Here is a 15,825-nt window from a genome sequence, read left to right as displayed (position 1 = left end):
ACAATCATCAGACAGCTAGATCCTTGACTTTTTTAGAGGCCATCTGATGACAAATTTACTTACGTCACTCTGTAGGTCATAGGTTTTGCGAGCTTGGACAACATCATTGGAATCTGGTAAGCAGGTCCAGTTGTGAAGGTAAGTTCTATAGTTTGCATCATTGACTTGCATCTGGCATTTCTTGGCCATCTCAATGACCAGCATATCCGCTGGAAGGTGGAATTTGGTCTTGGACTCATTGAAGTATTTCTTGTACAGCGCATCGCTGGCGATCTTGGCTGAATTTAAAGCCAGCATGAGCAAGGGGTCGTCCTGAACACTGCGGGCTCCAATATGGTGGCCAACTTGCTTGCGGTAGCCTTCATGGTACTTGTACTGCAGGCGAAGCAAAATAAAATGTCTAGGTGACAACATCATAAAGAGCAAAAAAAATTTAAGTGTATGTATACATGCATGTAGCAAAGAAAATACACCCAAAACACACTGACAAAGGTAATGACAATAGCTCTCTCAGCATACTCACATCACTGGCGATGTCCCTGGACGTTCTGGCTGCCTTAACCGAAACAGCATCCTTGGGTAGATAATAGCCTTTCCTGATACTCTCCTCATAGTCTTGCTTATAGTATTTCTGTAATGTGGGGGAAAAAAATCAAGACACTGTAGCAACTGTTAAAAGGTTGCTACTTCAGATAAGTATATAAAAACAAAACTTTGACACACTATAAGGGCACATTGCCTGTTAGAGATACTCTATCATACAGAAACTGTATGATAACAAGAAAGAATCCAGTTGCGGATACAAAAAACACCAAAAACACAGGCAATAAGCCGTAAAGCACATAAGTGCAGCGCAAATAAATCAAATCCAATTCTTAATCCCAAAATCTTTAATCAAAACACAGGAAACACATTTTAGGTCCAAATTTTTCACTATTTTGTTAGAATTTATTTCACGCAGTTAGTCTTACATAGCTGTTGTTGAGTTTGTTCTGTTTAGCCAGCACAATCTCAGGTGTATCAGGCATAATGTGAATGTTGGTCTTGTCCTTGTCCCAGGCTTGGGTGTACAGGCGCTGAAATTTAAAAGAAAAAATAATATTTTTCAATAAAGAAATGTTCATTTATAAACCACAAGAATGTAACAAGCATGATAAATGTCATTCACAAAAACAAAACAGATTTTCCCCTTGAATGTTTTATAGATATTTCGTACATGCATGTATTTAAAAACAAAATAACAGAAAAAAACGTTCAAATGTGCTAATAACACAAACCATGAAAAATGATACTTCAGAATAATGCAAAAACATCACATTCTTAGGAAATGTAAAACTACAACATATATAATTGTAAATGATCACATGGGGGGTGGGGGGGGGGGCACAAAACAAAAAGGCTGATACCTGGTTCATGGTCGCTGCATTGTTCTTTGCCAGAACTATTTCCATGGAATCAGTAGGGATTTTGAACGGTACAGTACTGGGATGCTGACGGTACGTCCGCTCACTTAGGGCTGCAGCTGCTTTCTTAGCTTTTTCCACATCAAGAGAGCCAATAGGAATCCATCCCGTACCCTGAAGCCATTTTAAGTCAGCCTTGTACACAGCCTAGGTAAAACACACCCAGGAGAGCATTGTTTGATTGTTCGGCACATGTCAGAGAGTCATAAACCATCCACTTATTCATCTTATATGCATACTGCTGATTCATAATGGGGTAACAGGGCACGCGCACTATGAAAAGCTACAGGCTACGTTACAGGTGCCAATCCAGAAAAGCTCCAGAGAACACCTGACCAAAACTGGGGGATCAGACACAGAGTCAGCGGCAAAATTCGATTTCCCAACCCTGGAATGGTGAAGCCGCAGGGCAAAGCCAAGCCAGGCCTGAGCAATCATTATTTGCTGAGGGCCAAATCCGAGATTCTCCAAGTCAGCAGGGGCCATTTTTAATGACTATTTTCATGTCCCATGAAAGCTACAGTTGTTGGATTCTACTCTTTCATGTTTCAATAGAACTAATGCATTTTTCAACTGATATTATTAATTGAAAGGAATATTTGCAGGCAGTAATCAGTTCTTCTTCATAGATATGAACAAAAAACTTTACTTTTTCTATTAAGGATCATGCAGGCCAGTAAAAATAGTGCAGCTTTTGTTCAGGACTGCTCTCAGCCATCCCACAAACGAGTAAAGACTAAAATACAGGGCATTGCTTTTCACAACAAAAGAACTCATGACACTATAGCATCCATCAATCGTGAAACGGCTGATTCACTTCAGGTGCCACTTATTTAAATATACATCACTATGTGGTAAATATATTGTAGGATATATTTACAATTTAAAAACCATCAATCCTTGTACATTAAAACATCAACCTGTTTATGACCAATGTGGCTGAAAGACATGTTTCGCATCAACAACATCAATGAACTAAAAAAAAATGCATGTCGGAGATTACAGGGCAAGCTTGTCCATGTTTTAATATAAGTGAGTAAAACTTTGGACTGGTCACAATGAAAACGTTCTATTTGGCTTACATCACTTTGAAGATCGTAGATTTTGCGAGCTTGGACAACATCATTTGAATCTGGCAAGCAGGTCCAGTTGTGAAGGTATGTTCTATAGTTTGCATCATTGACTTGAATCTGGCATTTCTTTGCCAACTCAATGACCAGCATATCCGCTGGAAGGTGGAATTTGGTCTTGGACTCATTGAAGTCTTTCTTGTACAGCGCATCGCTGGCGATCTTGGCTGAATTCAGAGCCAGCATGAGCAAGGGGTCGTCCTGAACGCTGCGGGCTCCGATATGGTGACCAACTTGCTTCCGGTATCCAGCCTTATACTTATACTGAAAGAGATAAAACGATAATAAATCAATAATAAGACAATAAGACAATTATAGACATTTAAGATAAGCCCATGCTATTCACCTTGGTTACTTTAGTAATATAAATATTAAATGAAATTGTTATAGTAGAAAAAAACAGAAACTCACATCGCTTGCAATGTCCCTGGAGGCCTTAGCTGCTTTGATAGGAATGGCGTCATGTCGCATATCATAACCCTTCTTCTTGGCCTCTTCATTCGCCAGTTTGTATTGTTTCTGTAAATATCAGCAAAGCAATAATAATCATTACGTATATCATCAAATTCAGAATTTGTTCTGCGAAAAAAAAACATAAAATTAACCTCAGTGATCGATCCATCCATCCATCCATCCATTCATCCATCCATCTTCCTACCACTTATGTCGGACACCAAATTTACAGTTTTTGTATCAAGCACTTAATGAAAAAACTCAATGCCACAAAATGCTACAATATCGCTGCATGAATTCTGTACGTACCACACTGTAGTTCACTTTGTTCTGTCGTCCCAGAGTCACCTCCAAGGTGTCTGGCATCATGTGAACTTTGGTCTTGTCTTTATCCCAGGCTTCAGTGTACTTTTTCTGAGAAAACAGCAGATATTTACAGACATTCATGAGGGCTAAATCAAAGCCAATTAATTTCACAGCAAAAAAATACAAAATCACACTGCAATTACTGATGTATTTCTTTCCTTATTACATGAGTGCACAACATAAGAGGTGTGTGGAGTTTAAGTCAAGGGAGGTGATGTTACACTTATATAATTCCTTGGTAAGACCCCACCTAGAATACCGTGTGCAGGTTTGGTCACCATACCTCAAGAAGGACATTGCTGCCTTAGAAAAGGTGCAACAAAGAGCTACGAGAATGATTCTTGGTCTTAGAGGAATGTCTTATGAGGAGAGGTTAGCGGAACTGAATCTGTTTAGCCTTGAGCAAAGGAGACTAAGGGGGGACATGATCCAGGTCTATAAGATTCTAACGGGTCTGGATGCTGTTCAGCCAAATGACTATTTCAATATTAGTCTAAATACTAGAACTCGTGGCCATAAGTGGAAATTAGCGGGAGAACATTTTAAAACAAATTTGAGGAAGCACTTCTTTACACAGCGAGGAGTTAGAGTATGGAATAGTCTTCCTGCTAGTGTAGTGGAAGCTAAAACCCTGGGTTCCTTTAAATCAGAGCTAGATAAGATTTTAACAACTCTGAGCTATTAGTTAAGTTCTCCCCAAATGAGCTTGATGGGCCGAATGGCCTCCTCTCGTTTGTAAATTTCTTATGTTCTTAATACCTGGTTTCCAATGTCTGCATTGGCTTTAGCCAGAACCATTCCCATATCCTTGGTTGTGCTTGTGAATTTGAATTTGCTTGGATGTTGGCGATACGATTGTTCGCTCAGGATTGCAGCAGCATTCTTTGCCTTCAGAACATCGACTGAACCAATGGGAACCCATCCCAGACCCTTAAGCCATCCCAGGTCAGACTTGTACACAGCCTGTCAAAAAAACAAAAGAACTGAAATGTACTCAATCAAATCACAGTAAGAAAAGCAATATATCAAAGTGAAATGGTTATCAAAATAAATACAAATTAATATATTTAAATTGCATTACAAAATCTTGCAATCATTTTATGAAACAATGATTAATTGAAACATATGTATGCAAAATTTTAATATGTGCATATTCCAAAAAGTACTTATTAAATCTTACATCACTATATGAAGCAAAATTTACATATATTTTCTAAAATCAGCTAATTTAACATAGATTATTTCTAAACAAAATGAAATTATAATTACTAAATATTGTAGTATATATTTACAATTTAAAAACCATCAATCCTTGTACATTAAAACATCAACCTGTTTATGACCAATGTGGCTGAAAGACATGTTTCGCATCAACAACATCAATAGACTCAAAAAAAATGCATGTCGGAGATTACAGGGCAAGCTTGTCCATGTTTTAATATAAGTGAGTAAAACTTTGGACTGGTCACAATGAAAACGTTCTATTTGGCTTACATCACTTTGAAGATCGTAGATTTTGCGAGCTTGGACAACATCATTTGAATCTGGCAAGCAGGTCCAGTTGTGAAGGTAAGTTCTATAGTTTGCATCATTGACTTGAATCTGGCATTTCTTTGCCAACTCAATGACCAGCATATCCGCCGGAAGGTGGAATTTGGTCTTGGACTCATTGAAGTCTTTCTTGTACAGCGCATCGCTGGCAATCTTGGCTGAATTCAGAGCCAGCATGAGCAAGGGGTCGTCCTGAACGCTGCGGGCTCCGATGTGGTGACCAACTTGCTTCCGGTATCCAGCCTTATACTTATACTGAAAGAGATAAAACGATAATAAATCAATAATAAGACAATAAGACAATTATAGACATTTAAGGTAAGCCCTTGATATTCAACTTGATTACTTTAGTAATATCAATAGTAGATGAAATTGTTATAGTAGAAAAAAACAGAAACTCACATCGCTTGCAATGTCCCTGGAGGCCTTAGCTGCTTTGATAGGAATGGCGTCATGTCGCATATCATAACCCTTCTTCTTGGCCTCTTCATTGGCCAGTTTGTATTGTTTCTGTAAATATTAGCAAAGCAATAATAATCATTATGTACATCAACAAACTCAGAATTTGTTCTGAGACAAATTATCCTGATATTAACTCCAATGTCGGACACCAAATTTACAGTTATTGTATCAAGCACTTAATGAAAAAACTCAATGCCACAAAATATTGCAATGTCGCTGTGTGAATTCTGTACTTACCACACTGTAGTTTACTTTGTTCTGTCGTCCCAGAGTCACCTCCAAGGTGTCTGGCATCATGTGAACTTTGGTCTTGTCTTTATCCCAGGCTTCAGTGTACTTTTTCTGAGAAAACAGCAGATATTTACAGACCTTAATGAGGGCTAAATCAAAGCCAATTAATTTCACAGCAAAAAAATACAAAATCACACTGCAATTACTGATGTATTTCTTCCCATATTACATGAGTGCACAACATAAGACATAAAATACCTGGTTCCCAATGTCTGCATTGGCTTTAGCCAAAACCATTCCCATATCCTTGGTTGTGCTTGTGAATTTGAATTTGCTTGGATGTTGGCGATACGATTGTTCGCTCAGGATTGCAGCAGCATTCTTTGCCTTCAGAACGTCAAGTGAACCAATGGGAACCCATCCCATACCCTTAAGCCATCCCAGGTCAGACTTGTACACAGCCTGAGCAAAATAAAATAGCAGAAAAATATTACAACAAAACTTACAAATGGGATTTATTACATTATTGGATAATTTCTAGGACAACAATAACATTTTGGTAAATATTATAGTTATGTTCATAAATGACAAATAGCACATCAATTAATTCTGAATTTAGGTAGCATTCTTTACCTTAAAAGCTAGTTGGCTAATTGTTGAAACATTAGGTGTTATATATTTTCAATCTAAAAATCGTCAATACTTACATATTCAACATGAACCAGTTCATGACCAATACTGGAATGATTTTTACTAAAAGCAGATTATTACTTACATCGCTCCGTAGATCATAGACGTGCCTTGCATGTACAACATCACTCTGGTCGGGTAAACAGGTCCAGTTGTGAAGGTATGTCCTGTAATTGGCATCATTGACTTGAATCTGGTTCTTCTTTGCCAACTCAATGATCAGCATATCCGCTGGAAGGTGGAATTTGGTTTTGGACTCATTGAAGTCTTTCTTGTACAGCGCATCACTGGCGATCTTGGCTGAATTCAGAGCCAGCATGAGCAAGGGGTCGTCCTGAATGCTGCGGGCTCCGATGTGGTGACCAACTTGCTTCCGGTAGCCAGCCTTATACTTATACTGTAAGGGAACAGTTCAAAGCATTGAGATGAATCCTTGCTAATCATTCATGCAGAATTACCTTAGTCACAATATTAATAGCAAACAAAACTGTGATAGTAGAAAAACTGTCAAGCTTACATCGCTGGCAATGTCCCTGGAGGCCTTGGCTGCTTTGATAGGAATGGCATCATGTCGCATATCATAACCCTTCTTCTTGGCCTCTTCATTGGCCAGTTTGTATTGTTTCTGTGTGAATTAAAAACAAACATAAAATCCAAAGATTAGAATCCTTTAAGACGAAGAATAATATAACAAATGATTCTTAATTTTTTTGAACATCCATCCATTGATCTTGCAACCATCTACTCACTAGAGCAGCGTTTCTCAACTCTGTCCTCGTCGACCCCCAAACAGTCCACATTTTTGCTCTCTCCCGGCTCCCTGCCAGTCAGTCAACATTTTTGCTCCCTCCGGGAGCCGGGAGAGAGCCAAAAACGGGTCTGTCTGTGGGTCCCCGAGGTCTGCGATGAGAAACACTGCATTAAATGGTCACAATAGCCTTTTGCCTATGCCAGGATGCACCAGGAAAGGGCAGAAAGTCGTGCACAATCTGAATGTGATATCAGGCCATCGCAGGGTGCATCCTGGCATACAGAAGGAAAGACTATAGTTATGAGACACCAATTCACCTAAATCATGTCTTGGGACTGTGTGAGAAAACCTGAGCACCCAAAGGAAAGGCAGAGAAATGCAGCGAGAACATTCAAACGTCATAGACATAGAGCTCAATCCGGAATCAGACCCAACACAGAGGTATGAAATCACAATGCTAGCTACCTAGCCCCTGTGCTGCCTCTATTTCTAAATATAAGACAATTTGAATGAATAATTTTACAAATATTATATTAATTAATAAAAGAACAAGACATATTAAATACAGACCCCATCAGCTTCATTACATGCATGACTTACCACACTGTAGTTCACTTTGTTCTGTCGTCCCAGAGTCACCTCCAAGGTGTCTGGCATTATGTGAACTTTGGTCTTGTCTTTATCCCAGACTTCAGTGTACTTTTTCTGAGAAAACAGCAGATATTTACAGACCTTGATGAGGGCTAAATCAAAGTCAACTCATTTCACAGCAAAAAAAAGAACATTATTACACTGCAATTGCTGAAATTTTTACTTCCCATATTACATGAGTGCACAACATAATAGGATTTTCTCATGCTTTAGTGTACATCTTTTGGAACTGAAGATAGTTACATAACACAATATATCGTTAATAAACTGAAATGTTTCAAAGACATGACTAAACATCAAATGTATGGATTTACAATGCACCAACTAAATTTCTTTTTGTATACATGACAGGAAAAACATAATGAAGCATGGTAAGACATGTAATACCTTGTTCCCAATGTCTGCATTGGCTTTAGCCAGAACCATTCCCATATCCTGGGTTGTGCTTGTGAATTTGAATTTGCTTGGGTGTTGGCGATACGAATGTTCGCTCAGGATTGCAGCAGCATTCTTTGCCTTCAGAACGTCAAGTGAACCAATGGGAACCCATCCCAGACCCTTAAGCCATCCCAGGTCAGACTTGTACACAGCCTGGGATGAAAACAATTTGGCAAAATTAGTCAGATATTGCTATAACGTTAAATAATTTATATTAAAATAGTTCAGGTAATATGAAATACAGAAATTAACAAAAAAGATGGACAGCAAAATTAGCATTTGATGTATTCCAAAATAATTTAATGTTGTTTTCCTCTACACTTTTATTCAAAATAAAATCCTTAAGTATTTTATTAAAATACTTATTAAATCTTACATCGCTCCGTAGGTCATAGACGTGCCTTGCATGTACAACATCACTCTGGTCGGGTAAACAGGTCCAGTTGTGAAGGTATGTCCTGTAATTGGCATCATTGACTTGAATCTGGTTCTTCTTTGCCAACTCAATGATCAGCATATCCGCTGGAAGGTGGAATTTGGTCTTGGACTCATTGAAGTCTTTCTTGTACAGCGCATCGCTGGCGATCTTGGCTGAATTCAGAGCCAGCATGAGCAAGGGGTCGTCCTGAATGCTGCGGGCTCCGATATGGTGACCAACTTGCTTCCGGTATCCAGCCTTATACTTATACTGAAAGAGATAAGAGAATAATAAGACAATTATAAACACTTATGATAAGCTCATGCTTTTCACCTTGATTACTTTAGTAATATCAATAGTAAATGAAATTGTTATAGTAGAAAAAAACAGAAACTCACATCGCTTGCAATGTCCCTGGAGGCCTTAGCTGCTTTGATAGGAATGGCGTCATGTCGCATATCATAACCCTTCTTCTTGGCCTCTTCATTGGCCAGTTTGTATTGTTTCTGTAAATATTAGCAAAGCAATAATAATCATTATGTACATCAACAAACAGAATTTGTTCTGAGAAAAAATATCCTGATAGTAGTTCCAATGTCAGGCATCTAAATCCACAGTTATTGTATCGAGCACTGAAAGAAAAAACTCAATGCCACAAAATGCTACAATATCGCTGTATGAATTCTGTACGTACCACGCTATAGTTCACTTTGTTCTGTCGTCCCAGAGTCACCTCCAAGGTGTCTGGCATCATGTGAACTTTGGTCTTGTCTTTATCCCAGACTTCAGTGTACTTTTTCTGAGAAAACAGCAGATATTTATAGACCTTAATGAGGGCTAAATCAAAGCCAATTAATTTCACAGCAAAAAAATACAAAATCACACTGCAATTACTGATGTATTTCTTTCCTTATTACATGAGTGCACAACATAAGACGTAAAATACCTGGTTTCCAATGTCTGCATTGGCTTTAGCCAGAACCATTCCCATATCCTTGGTTGTGCTTGTGAATTTGAATTTGCTTGGGTGTTGGCGATACGATTGTTCGCTCAGGATTGCAGCAGCATTCTTTGCCTTCAGAACGTCAAGTGAACCAATGGGAACCCATCCCATACCCTTAAGCCATCCCAGGTCAGACTTGTACACAGCCTGAGATGAAAACAATTTGGCGAAATTAGTCAGATATTGCTATAACGTTAAACAATTCCAAATGTTAACAGTTACAGTACTGGATAATTCATATGACCACCATAATATTTAACTTAAAAAAGACACATAACTTGTCAGCTGATTCTAAAAAAAGTTATGCAACATTTTTTGCATTAATTGTCAATTAGCCAGTACTGGTCATCTACTAAAAGTGGACTAGTATTTTAGTATTAATCAAACTTACATCACTCTGTATGTCATAGACGTGCCTTGCATGTACAACATCACTCTGGTCAGGTAAACAGGTCCAGTTGTGAAGGTATGTCCTGTAATTGGCATCATTGACTTGAATCTGGTTCTTCTTTGCCAACTCAATGATCAGCATATCCGCTGGAAGGTGGAATTTGGTCTTGGACTCATTGAAGTCTTTCTTGTACAGCGCATCGCTGGCGATCTTGGCTGAATTCAGAGCCAGCATGAGCAAGGGGTCGTCCTGAACGCTGCGGGCTCCGATGTGGTGACCAACTTGCTTCCGGTATCCAGCCTTATACTTATACTGAAAGGACATCAAGATAAAATGTTGAATATGTCCTTGTATCTGAAACTGTTTTTGCAGTGAATAGTCAAGACCAAAAAAAAAAATAAACCAAAACTCACATCGCTTGCAATGTCCCTGGAGGCCTTAGCTGCTTTGATAGGAATGGCATCCTGTCGCATATCATAACCCTTCTTCTTGGCCTCTTCATTGGCAAGTGAATACTGTTTCTATAAATGAAAGTAGTATCAAATTGCCAAATTATTGCAGTAAGTTATGTGCTACGTCTTTTATACCATAATCAGGATAGTCTAGAATTAGTAACTAACTGGATTAGTTTCAGTAATAACTAAACACCACAAGATATTCATCACTGCATATGATCAATATGCAGTGATTTTACATCTGTTTTCTTAACAATGGATGCTTAAAGATCCAATGGCGCTTGTTAGAGAATGATGCCTACCTTGCTGTAAGTCACTTTATTCTGTCGTGCCAGCGTTATCTCCATGGTATCTGGCATCATGTGGATCTTAGTTTTCTCTTTTTCCCAAGCATCAATGTATGCTTTCTGTAAAAAAAAAAAAACATTATTCGGTATTCAGATAGTTAATCATGGAAACTGCAAACAAGCTTCAATCAGAAAAACATGCTGTTAGTACCCATGTAACAGTAAATTTTCATACTGAGTATATATTTTTGTCTTTGCTGATTTACCAGCAGTAATGCTGTGTTTTTATTTTTCATGGTCGTATAATTTATATGATTTTATAAAACTGAATATCTCACATGCCTTTAAATCATGATACAAGTGTCAGTCAAATCAGTACATCTAACTGTAAATGTATAAATCAAGGAGTGGGCTAACTTCTGGAAGTATCGCCAACTTTGGTCAGCTAGCAGGCATGAGATTTTCAATTCAAGGCAAGTCTGTACAGTCATTTACATGTACATAACAGTTGTATTACTTTGCGAATAGTCTGTAGGGTTTGCATACGACCCCAACGCTTTTGGTGTAGCTAATTTTAGGTTTATAACAGAATAATATAGATTTGTGGTAAGATTTCTTGCGTGAGCGTGCAACTCAGAAAACGTGAGTGTCACACCATATGCGTGTGAGTTGGCAACTCTGTTGTGGTCAGAGGTGACGGAGGTGTCTCATAGCAAGGGGGTGGCCCCCCTTGGTAAAATTTGTCAAACTGGGGGTTGGGGGTGGATTCTCTGTAAAATGTTGCAAGTTTTGCATAATCATCTCATCATATTATCAAAAGGGCGACTCAGTAAAATTTGCCGACCAGAGGTCCCTTGGCTAATCTTTTCTGTGGACCCCCTACCATGATGGGCCTGGGAGCAGATACCCCTCTGGCCCCCGTCACTTCCTTTGCTATTGTGGTTATATTGTGCTTATATTGTGGTTATATACGCCACCGCCATTCCGAACGGTTTGTACAGAGACGCGAACCTGTTAATCTCTTACCTTGTTCATGATCTGAGCGTTTGATTTCGCCAGCGCTATGTCCATGGCTTGGGTGTCTCTGGAAAATTTAAAGATGCTGGGATGTTGACGGTACAGTTTCTCACTTTGAATCTGGCCTGCTGTCTTGGCTTTCTGTACATCTAAAGAGCCAATAGGTATCCATCCTATGCCTTTCATATAACTATTATAGTCACTCTTGTAGACATTCTGTGAAAGAAGAAAACAAAGTGCATACTAAGGTTAGCACGCTCAATTAAAAAATGGTACCATTCAGTAAACTCAGTGGTTTAGCAAGCAAGCAAATAATCATTAAAAAAAAAACAATTATAAAACAAAAAAACTGAGATCTGCAGATATTTTTTGATGTTTTATATAAAATAAAATATTTTATTTTTTTTTTTTAGTAGTTCACAAAATGTCCAGGACACCACCTAGAATCTCTATCTTTGACTTAATAATACACTTAAAACACATATCTTACTAGATTTATTCAATTTTATTTTCTTAAACAAAAGTATTTTCACGAGGGCCACAACATTTTGTTTTTCATAGACTTCCTGGGTAACAAGATGGTTCATACATATAAGCATCGTTTTCCCCCCTGGCAGAGCAAATGCCTTCCGTTTACTCACATCGCTGGAAATCATTTGCATGTTCCGGGTTAGCTGCATGTTCATTGCATCAGGCAGAAGGATGTAGCGGTGATGAGGCTGCTTATAGCCGGCATTGGTGACTATTTTTGAGGCCAGTTTAGCCTGCACGACGCTTATCATGTCCACAGGCGCGTGATACTTCAGCTTGGCCTTGTGGTACTCCTTCTTGTAGTTTCTGTCGCTCTGCATTTTGGCCACCCCCATGTAGTGCACTAGCAAGGGGTCATCCTTGATGCTGCGGAAGCCCACGTGATGTCCTCTTGCTTTCTCATAGGCCAGTTTATACTTGTACTGTGGGAATGTTGAATATTCAATTTTAAAAAATAGGTGCTGTAGTATTAGAAGGTAATGACCTCCAGAATTAAAATGACTTACGTTACTGGCGATGTGCGTGGATGCCTTGGCAGCCTGAACTGCTATGGCGTCTTGCTTGAGGTTGTGACCTTTATTTACTACTTCCTTCCAAGCTGCTTTGTAGGCTTTCTAAAATACAGAAAAATACTTGTATTTAACACATTTAGCTGAAAATATTATATAATTTGAATCATTGCTAATAATTATGAGTAAGGACAGGAGCAGGGCCTCAGTCCATCTGGAGTAACATTTAGGTAACTTTCATTGTTTGCAATAATTGCTTCTGTTCCTCATTTGTGTTTTTTTTTGTTTAGTGTCAAGCGAACCAATATGTCTAATGAGCAAAGCTCCTATATGTGCAGCAGGGGAGCCACTGGACATGTTGAGCCCCATGAGAGCCTAAAACACGGGGCCCCCAATCCAGACTAATCCAGCTATGTTCCAGTTAATCCAGTTAAGTTTTTTGGGCCCATTGGAATCGTCCTAACTTCTTCCTCTTTACGGCGGCCCTTTTTGACAGTTTTCTGTTACCTGAAAAACTGAATTTTTGTTTGACGAGACGTGTTTTGTACACAAATTTCAACCTTTTTGTTTCCCATGTGCAATGCAACCCATTCACAAATTTCAAGTGTTACATGGTACTGCATATTTAACATCATTTTTAATCACGTGTTCTAAGCATTAATTACAAATTCTTATAGTCCAAATCATTCTTGCAGTAAAATCATTCACACTGTTACATGTCACAGTGCTACCTTCCATTTTCCAAACAGGTTAACATGCTAAATGATACTTAACTATTTTCAGTCAATAGTATTTACCTCACTTGAGTTGATAGCATTTGCCTTTGCCAGAACTATTTCAGGACTGTCAGGCATGATGTGGATCTTGGTCTTATCTTTATTCCACGCCTCTGTGTATGCTTTCTGTAACAAAACAGGCAAAACATGTGTCACACATGTGTCATTGTAATGAATAAGCGAAACGGTTTTATTTCCATATGAGTTAGTGCTCTTTACCTTGTTCATGACCTGGTTGTTGGCAGTAGCAAGAGCCAAATCCATTGAATCCATCAGCTTTTTGTACTGGAACGTGGATGGATGAGTTCTGTACTTATTATCACTCTGCAGTCGACTGCCAAGCTTCGCGGTTTCCACGGCTAATGAGCCGATGGGAACCCACCCTATTCCCTTCACATAACTGTTGTAGTCACTCTTATATTCATACTACAGACAGGGACACAAAATATAAAATATCATAATTAAAAGCGGTAGAGCCATGATTTTTAATTTACCTAATTTATAAAATTGCTTTAAAAAACAGTATTCTCCAATTTACTATAACTGTAGCTATCAGTTCATCAGCAGAATGCAACTAAAGTAGAAACAGTGCAGTACTAAACAAAAAAAAACAAACAAACAATAAAAATTAATTCTCCCATTTACTGTAACTGCAGCGTTTGTATCATAAGCAAAATGCAACTAAACTAGAAATAATGCAGTACTAAACAAACAAAAAAATAAACAAACAAAAAAAAGTATTCTCCCATTTACTGCAACTGCAGCGTTCGGATCGTAAGCAAAATGCAACTAAACTAGAAATAATGCAGAACTAAACAAACAAAAAAACGTATTCTCCCATTTACTGTAACTGTAGCGTCCGGATCATAAGCAAAATGCAACCAAAGAAGAAACAGTGCAGTACAAAACAACAAAAAAAAACAAACAAAAAAAACAGTATTCTCCCGTTTACTCACCTTTGCAATTTATAAGTGTAACGATCGGTTCATAAGCAAAATGCAACTAAAGTAGAAACTTACATCACTGGAAGTAACATTCCTGGTACGAGCTAGCTCCAGAGGCAAAGCGTCAGGGAGGAGGATGTAGTTGTGGATAAGTTTCTTGTAGCCGATGTGCGTGCTCACGGCAGAGGCGTGCTTGGCCTGCACGACACTGAGCATGTCCACCGGCGCGTGATACTTCAGCTTGGCCTTGTGGTACTCCTTCTTGTAGTTCCTGTCGCTCTGAATCCTGGCCACCTCCATGTAGTGCACTAGCAAGGGGTCATCCTGCAGACTCCGGAAGCCCACGTGGTGACCCCTGGCCTTCTCATATTCCTTCTTATATTGATACTGTAAATAAATGCAAATGCAATGACGGATGACTAGAAATCAGCAAAGCAGTTCAAAGGCTGGAAAAAAATACTCGTTTTTCTTACATAAGGAATTTGGTACCTCTTTGTGCGACAGAAACACACAAACTCTAGACAAAAAAAAAGCCTATTGCAACATCAATTATTTGAGAAAAACTCACGTTGCTAGCAATGTGTCTTCCATGTTTAGCTGCGACAATGGGGACAGCATCTGGTTTCATATCATATCCCTTTTTAATGTCCTTCTTCCACTGGTGTTTATAGTGAACCTAAACATACAAACAAACATTAGCCGACTAGTAAAACTATAAATTAATTTGGCCATTGATAGACATTCATTCTGTGTATTTTTCTCTACTGACCTCACTCAGACTTATAGCGTTAAACTTGGCTTGGAGGAACTGTGGGCTGTCGGCAGGGAGATGGTACGTGTGCTTCACCTTCTCACCAGAAGACTTATAAGCCTCCTAAAGGGACAGGAAGGCAAAATAGTAGCTTCAAGATGTGACAAACAGCTGTAGCGTATTCCGCAGTACTCACAGCTACCTATACTTTAGTTGTATATTCCAATGTAACTTGCAAAGCCCTTACGTCATTAAACATCTTGGTGTTGCTCATGGCCAGGGACATATTCACTGAGTCCAAGAGGCTGGTGAACTTGAAGGTGCTGGGATGCTGGCGGTAAGACTTTTCATCGAGGGCACGACTGGCTGTCTTGGCTTTCTCCACATCCAAGGATCCAATGGGGACCCAGCCCGCACCCTTGTAGATGTTGTTGTAATCGTACTTGTAGACATTCTGATGGGAATAAAGGGCAATCGTGTACATTCAAACTGAACCTGGATGTAATAACTCCACAGGACACATCAAAGACACACATGATAACAGTTAAAATGGCGAA

The 15,825-nt window shown here is 38.9% G+C and overlaps 1 protein-coding gene across 16 annotated transcripts in view; it reads right to left on the bottom strand.

The window, feature by feature from the left end:
- Positions 1-15,825, bottom strand: part of LOC111857826 (nebulin-like) — a 70,773-nt gene that overhangs the window by 37,459 nt on the left and 17,489 nt on the right. For 15 of the 16 annotated variants that reach the window (XM_072697517.1, XM_072697531.1, XM_072697528.1 and 12 more), the window contains 32 exons: positions 15,516-15,722; positions 15,287-15,391; positions 15,086-15,193; positions 14,593-14,904; positions 13,793-13,999; positions 13,595-13,699; positions 12,795-12,902; positions 12,399-12,710; positions 11,767-11,973; positions 10,756-10,860; positions 10,412-10,519; positions 9,999-10,310; positions 9,551-9,754; positions 9,299-9,403; positions 9,003-9,110; positions 8,563-8,874; positions 8,136-8,339; positions 7,698-7,802; positions 6,864-6,971; positions 6,432-6,743; positions 5,915-6,118; positions 5,663-5,767; positions 5,366-5,473; positions 4,907-5,218; positions 4,172-4,375; positions 3,356-3,460; positions 3,005-3,112; positions 2,546-2,857; positions 1,407-1,610; positions 972-1,076; positions 524-631; positions 64-375 (listed from right to left, as the gene is read on the bottom strand). In XM_072697517.1, the coding sequence (XP_072553618.1) occupies positions 64-375; positions 524-631; positions 972-1,076; positions 1,407-1,610; positions 2,546-2,857; positions 3,005-3,112; positions 3,356-3,460; positions 4,172-4,375; positions 4,907-5,218; positions 5,366-5,473; positions 5,663-5,767; positions 5,915-6,118; positions 6,432-6,743; positions 6,864-6,971; positions 7,698-7,802; positions 8,136-8,339; positions 8,563-8,874; positions 9,003-9,110; positions 9,299-9,403; positions 9,551-9,754; positions 9,999-10,310; positions 10,412-10,519; positions 10,756-10,860; positions 11,767-11,973; positions 12,399-12,710; positions 12,795-12,902; positions 13,595-13,699; positions 13,793-13,999; positions 14,593-14,904; positions 15,086-15,193; positions 15,287-15,391; positions 15,516-15,722 (5,841 nt within the window). The remainder of the gene's footprint in view (positions 1-63; positions 376-523; positions 632-971; positions 1,077-1,406; positions 1,611-2,545; positions 2,858-3,004; positions 3,113-3,355; positions 3,461-4,171; positions 4,376-4,906; positions 5,219-5,365; positions 5,474-5,662; positions 5,768-5,914; positions 6,119-6,431; positions 6,744-6,863; positions 6,972-7,697; positions 7,803-8,135; positions 8,340-8,562; positions 8,875-9,002; positions 9,111-9,298; positions 9,404-9,550; positions 9,755-9,998; positions 10,311-10,411; positions 10,520-10,755; positions 10,861-11,766; positions 11,974-12,398; positions 12,711-12,794; positions 12,903-13,594; positions 13,700-13,792; positions 14,000-14,592; positions 14,905-15,085; positions 15,194-15,286; positions 15,392-15,515; positions 15,723-15,825) is intronic. The other variant, XM_072697550.1, reaches the window with a different exon arrangement.

Source organism: Paramormyrops kingsleyae, chromosome 1 (assembly GCF_048594095.1).
Source record: "Paramormyrops kingsleyae isolate MSU_618 chromosome 1, PKINGS_0.4, whole genome shotgun sequence".
NCBI lineage: Eukaryota > Metazoa > Chordata > Actinopteri > Osteoglossiformes > Mormyridae > Paramormyrops > Paramormyrops kingsleyae.
Note: the sequence above shows the minus strand (reverse complement) of the source record. Positions and strands in the feature narration are given on the sequence as shown.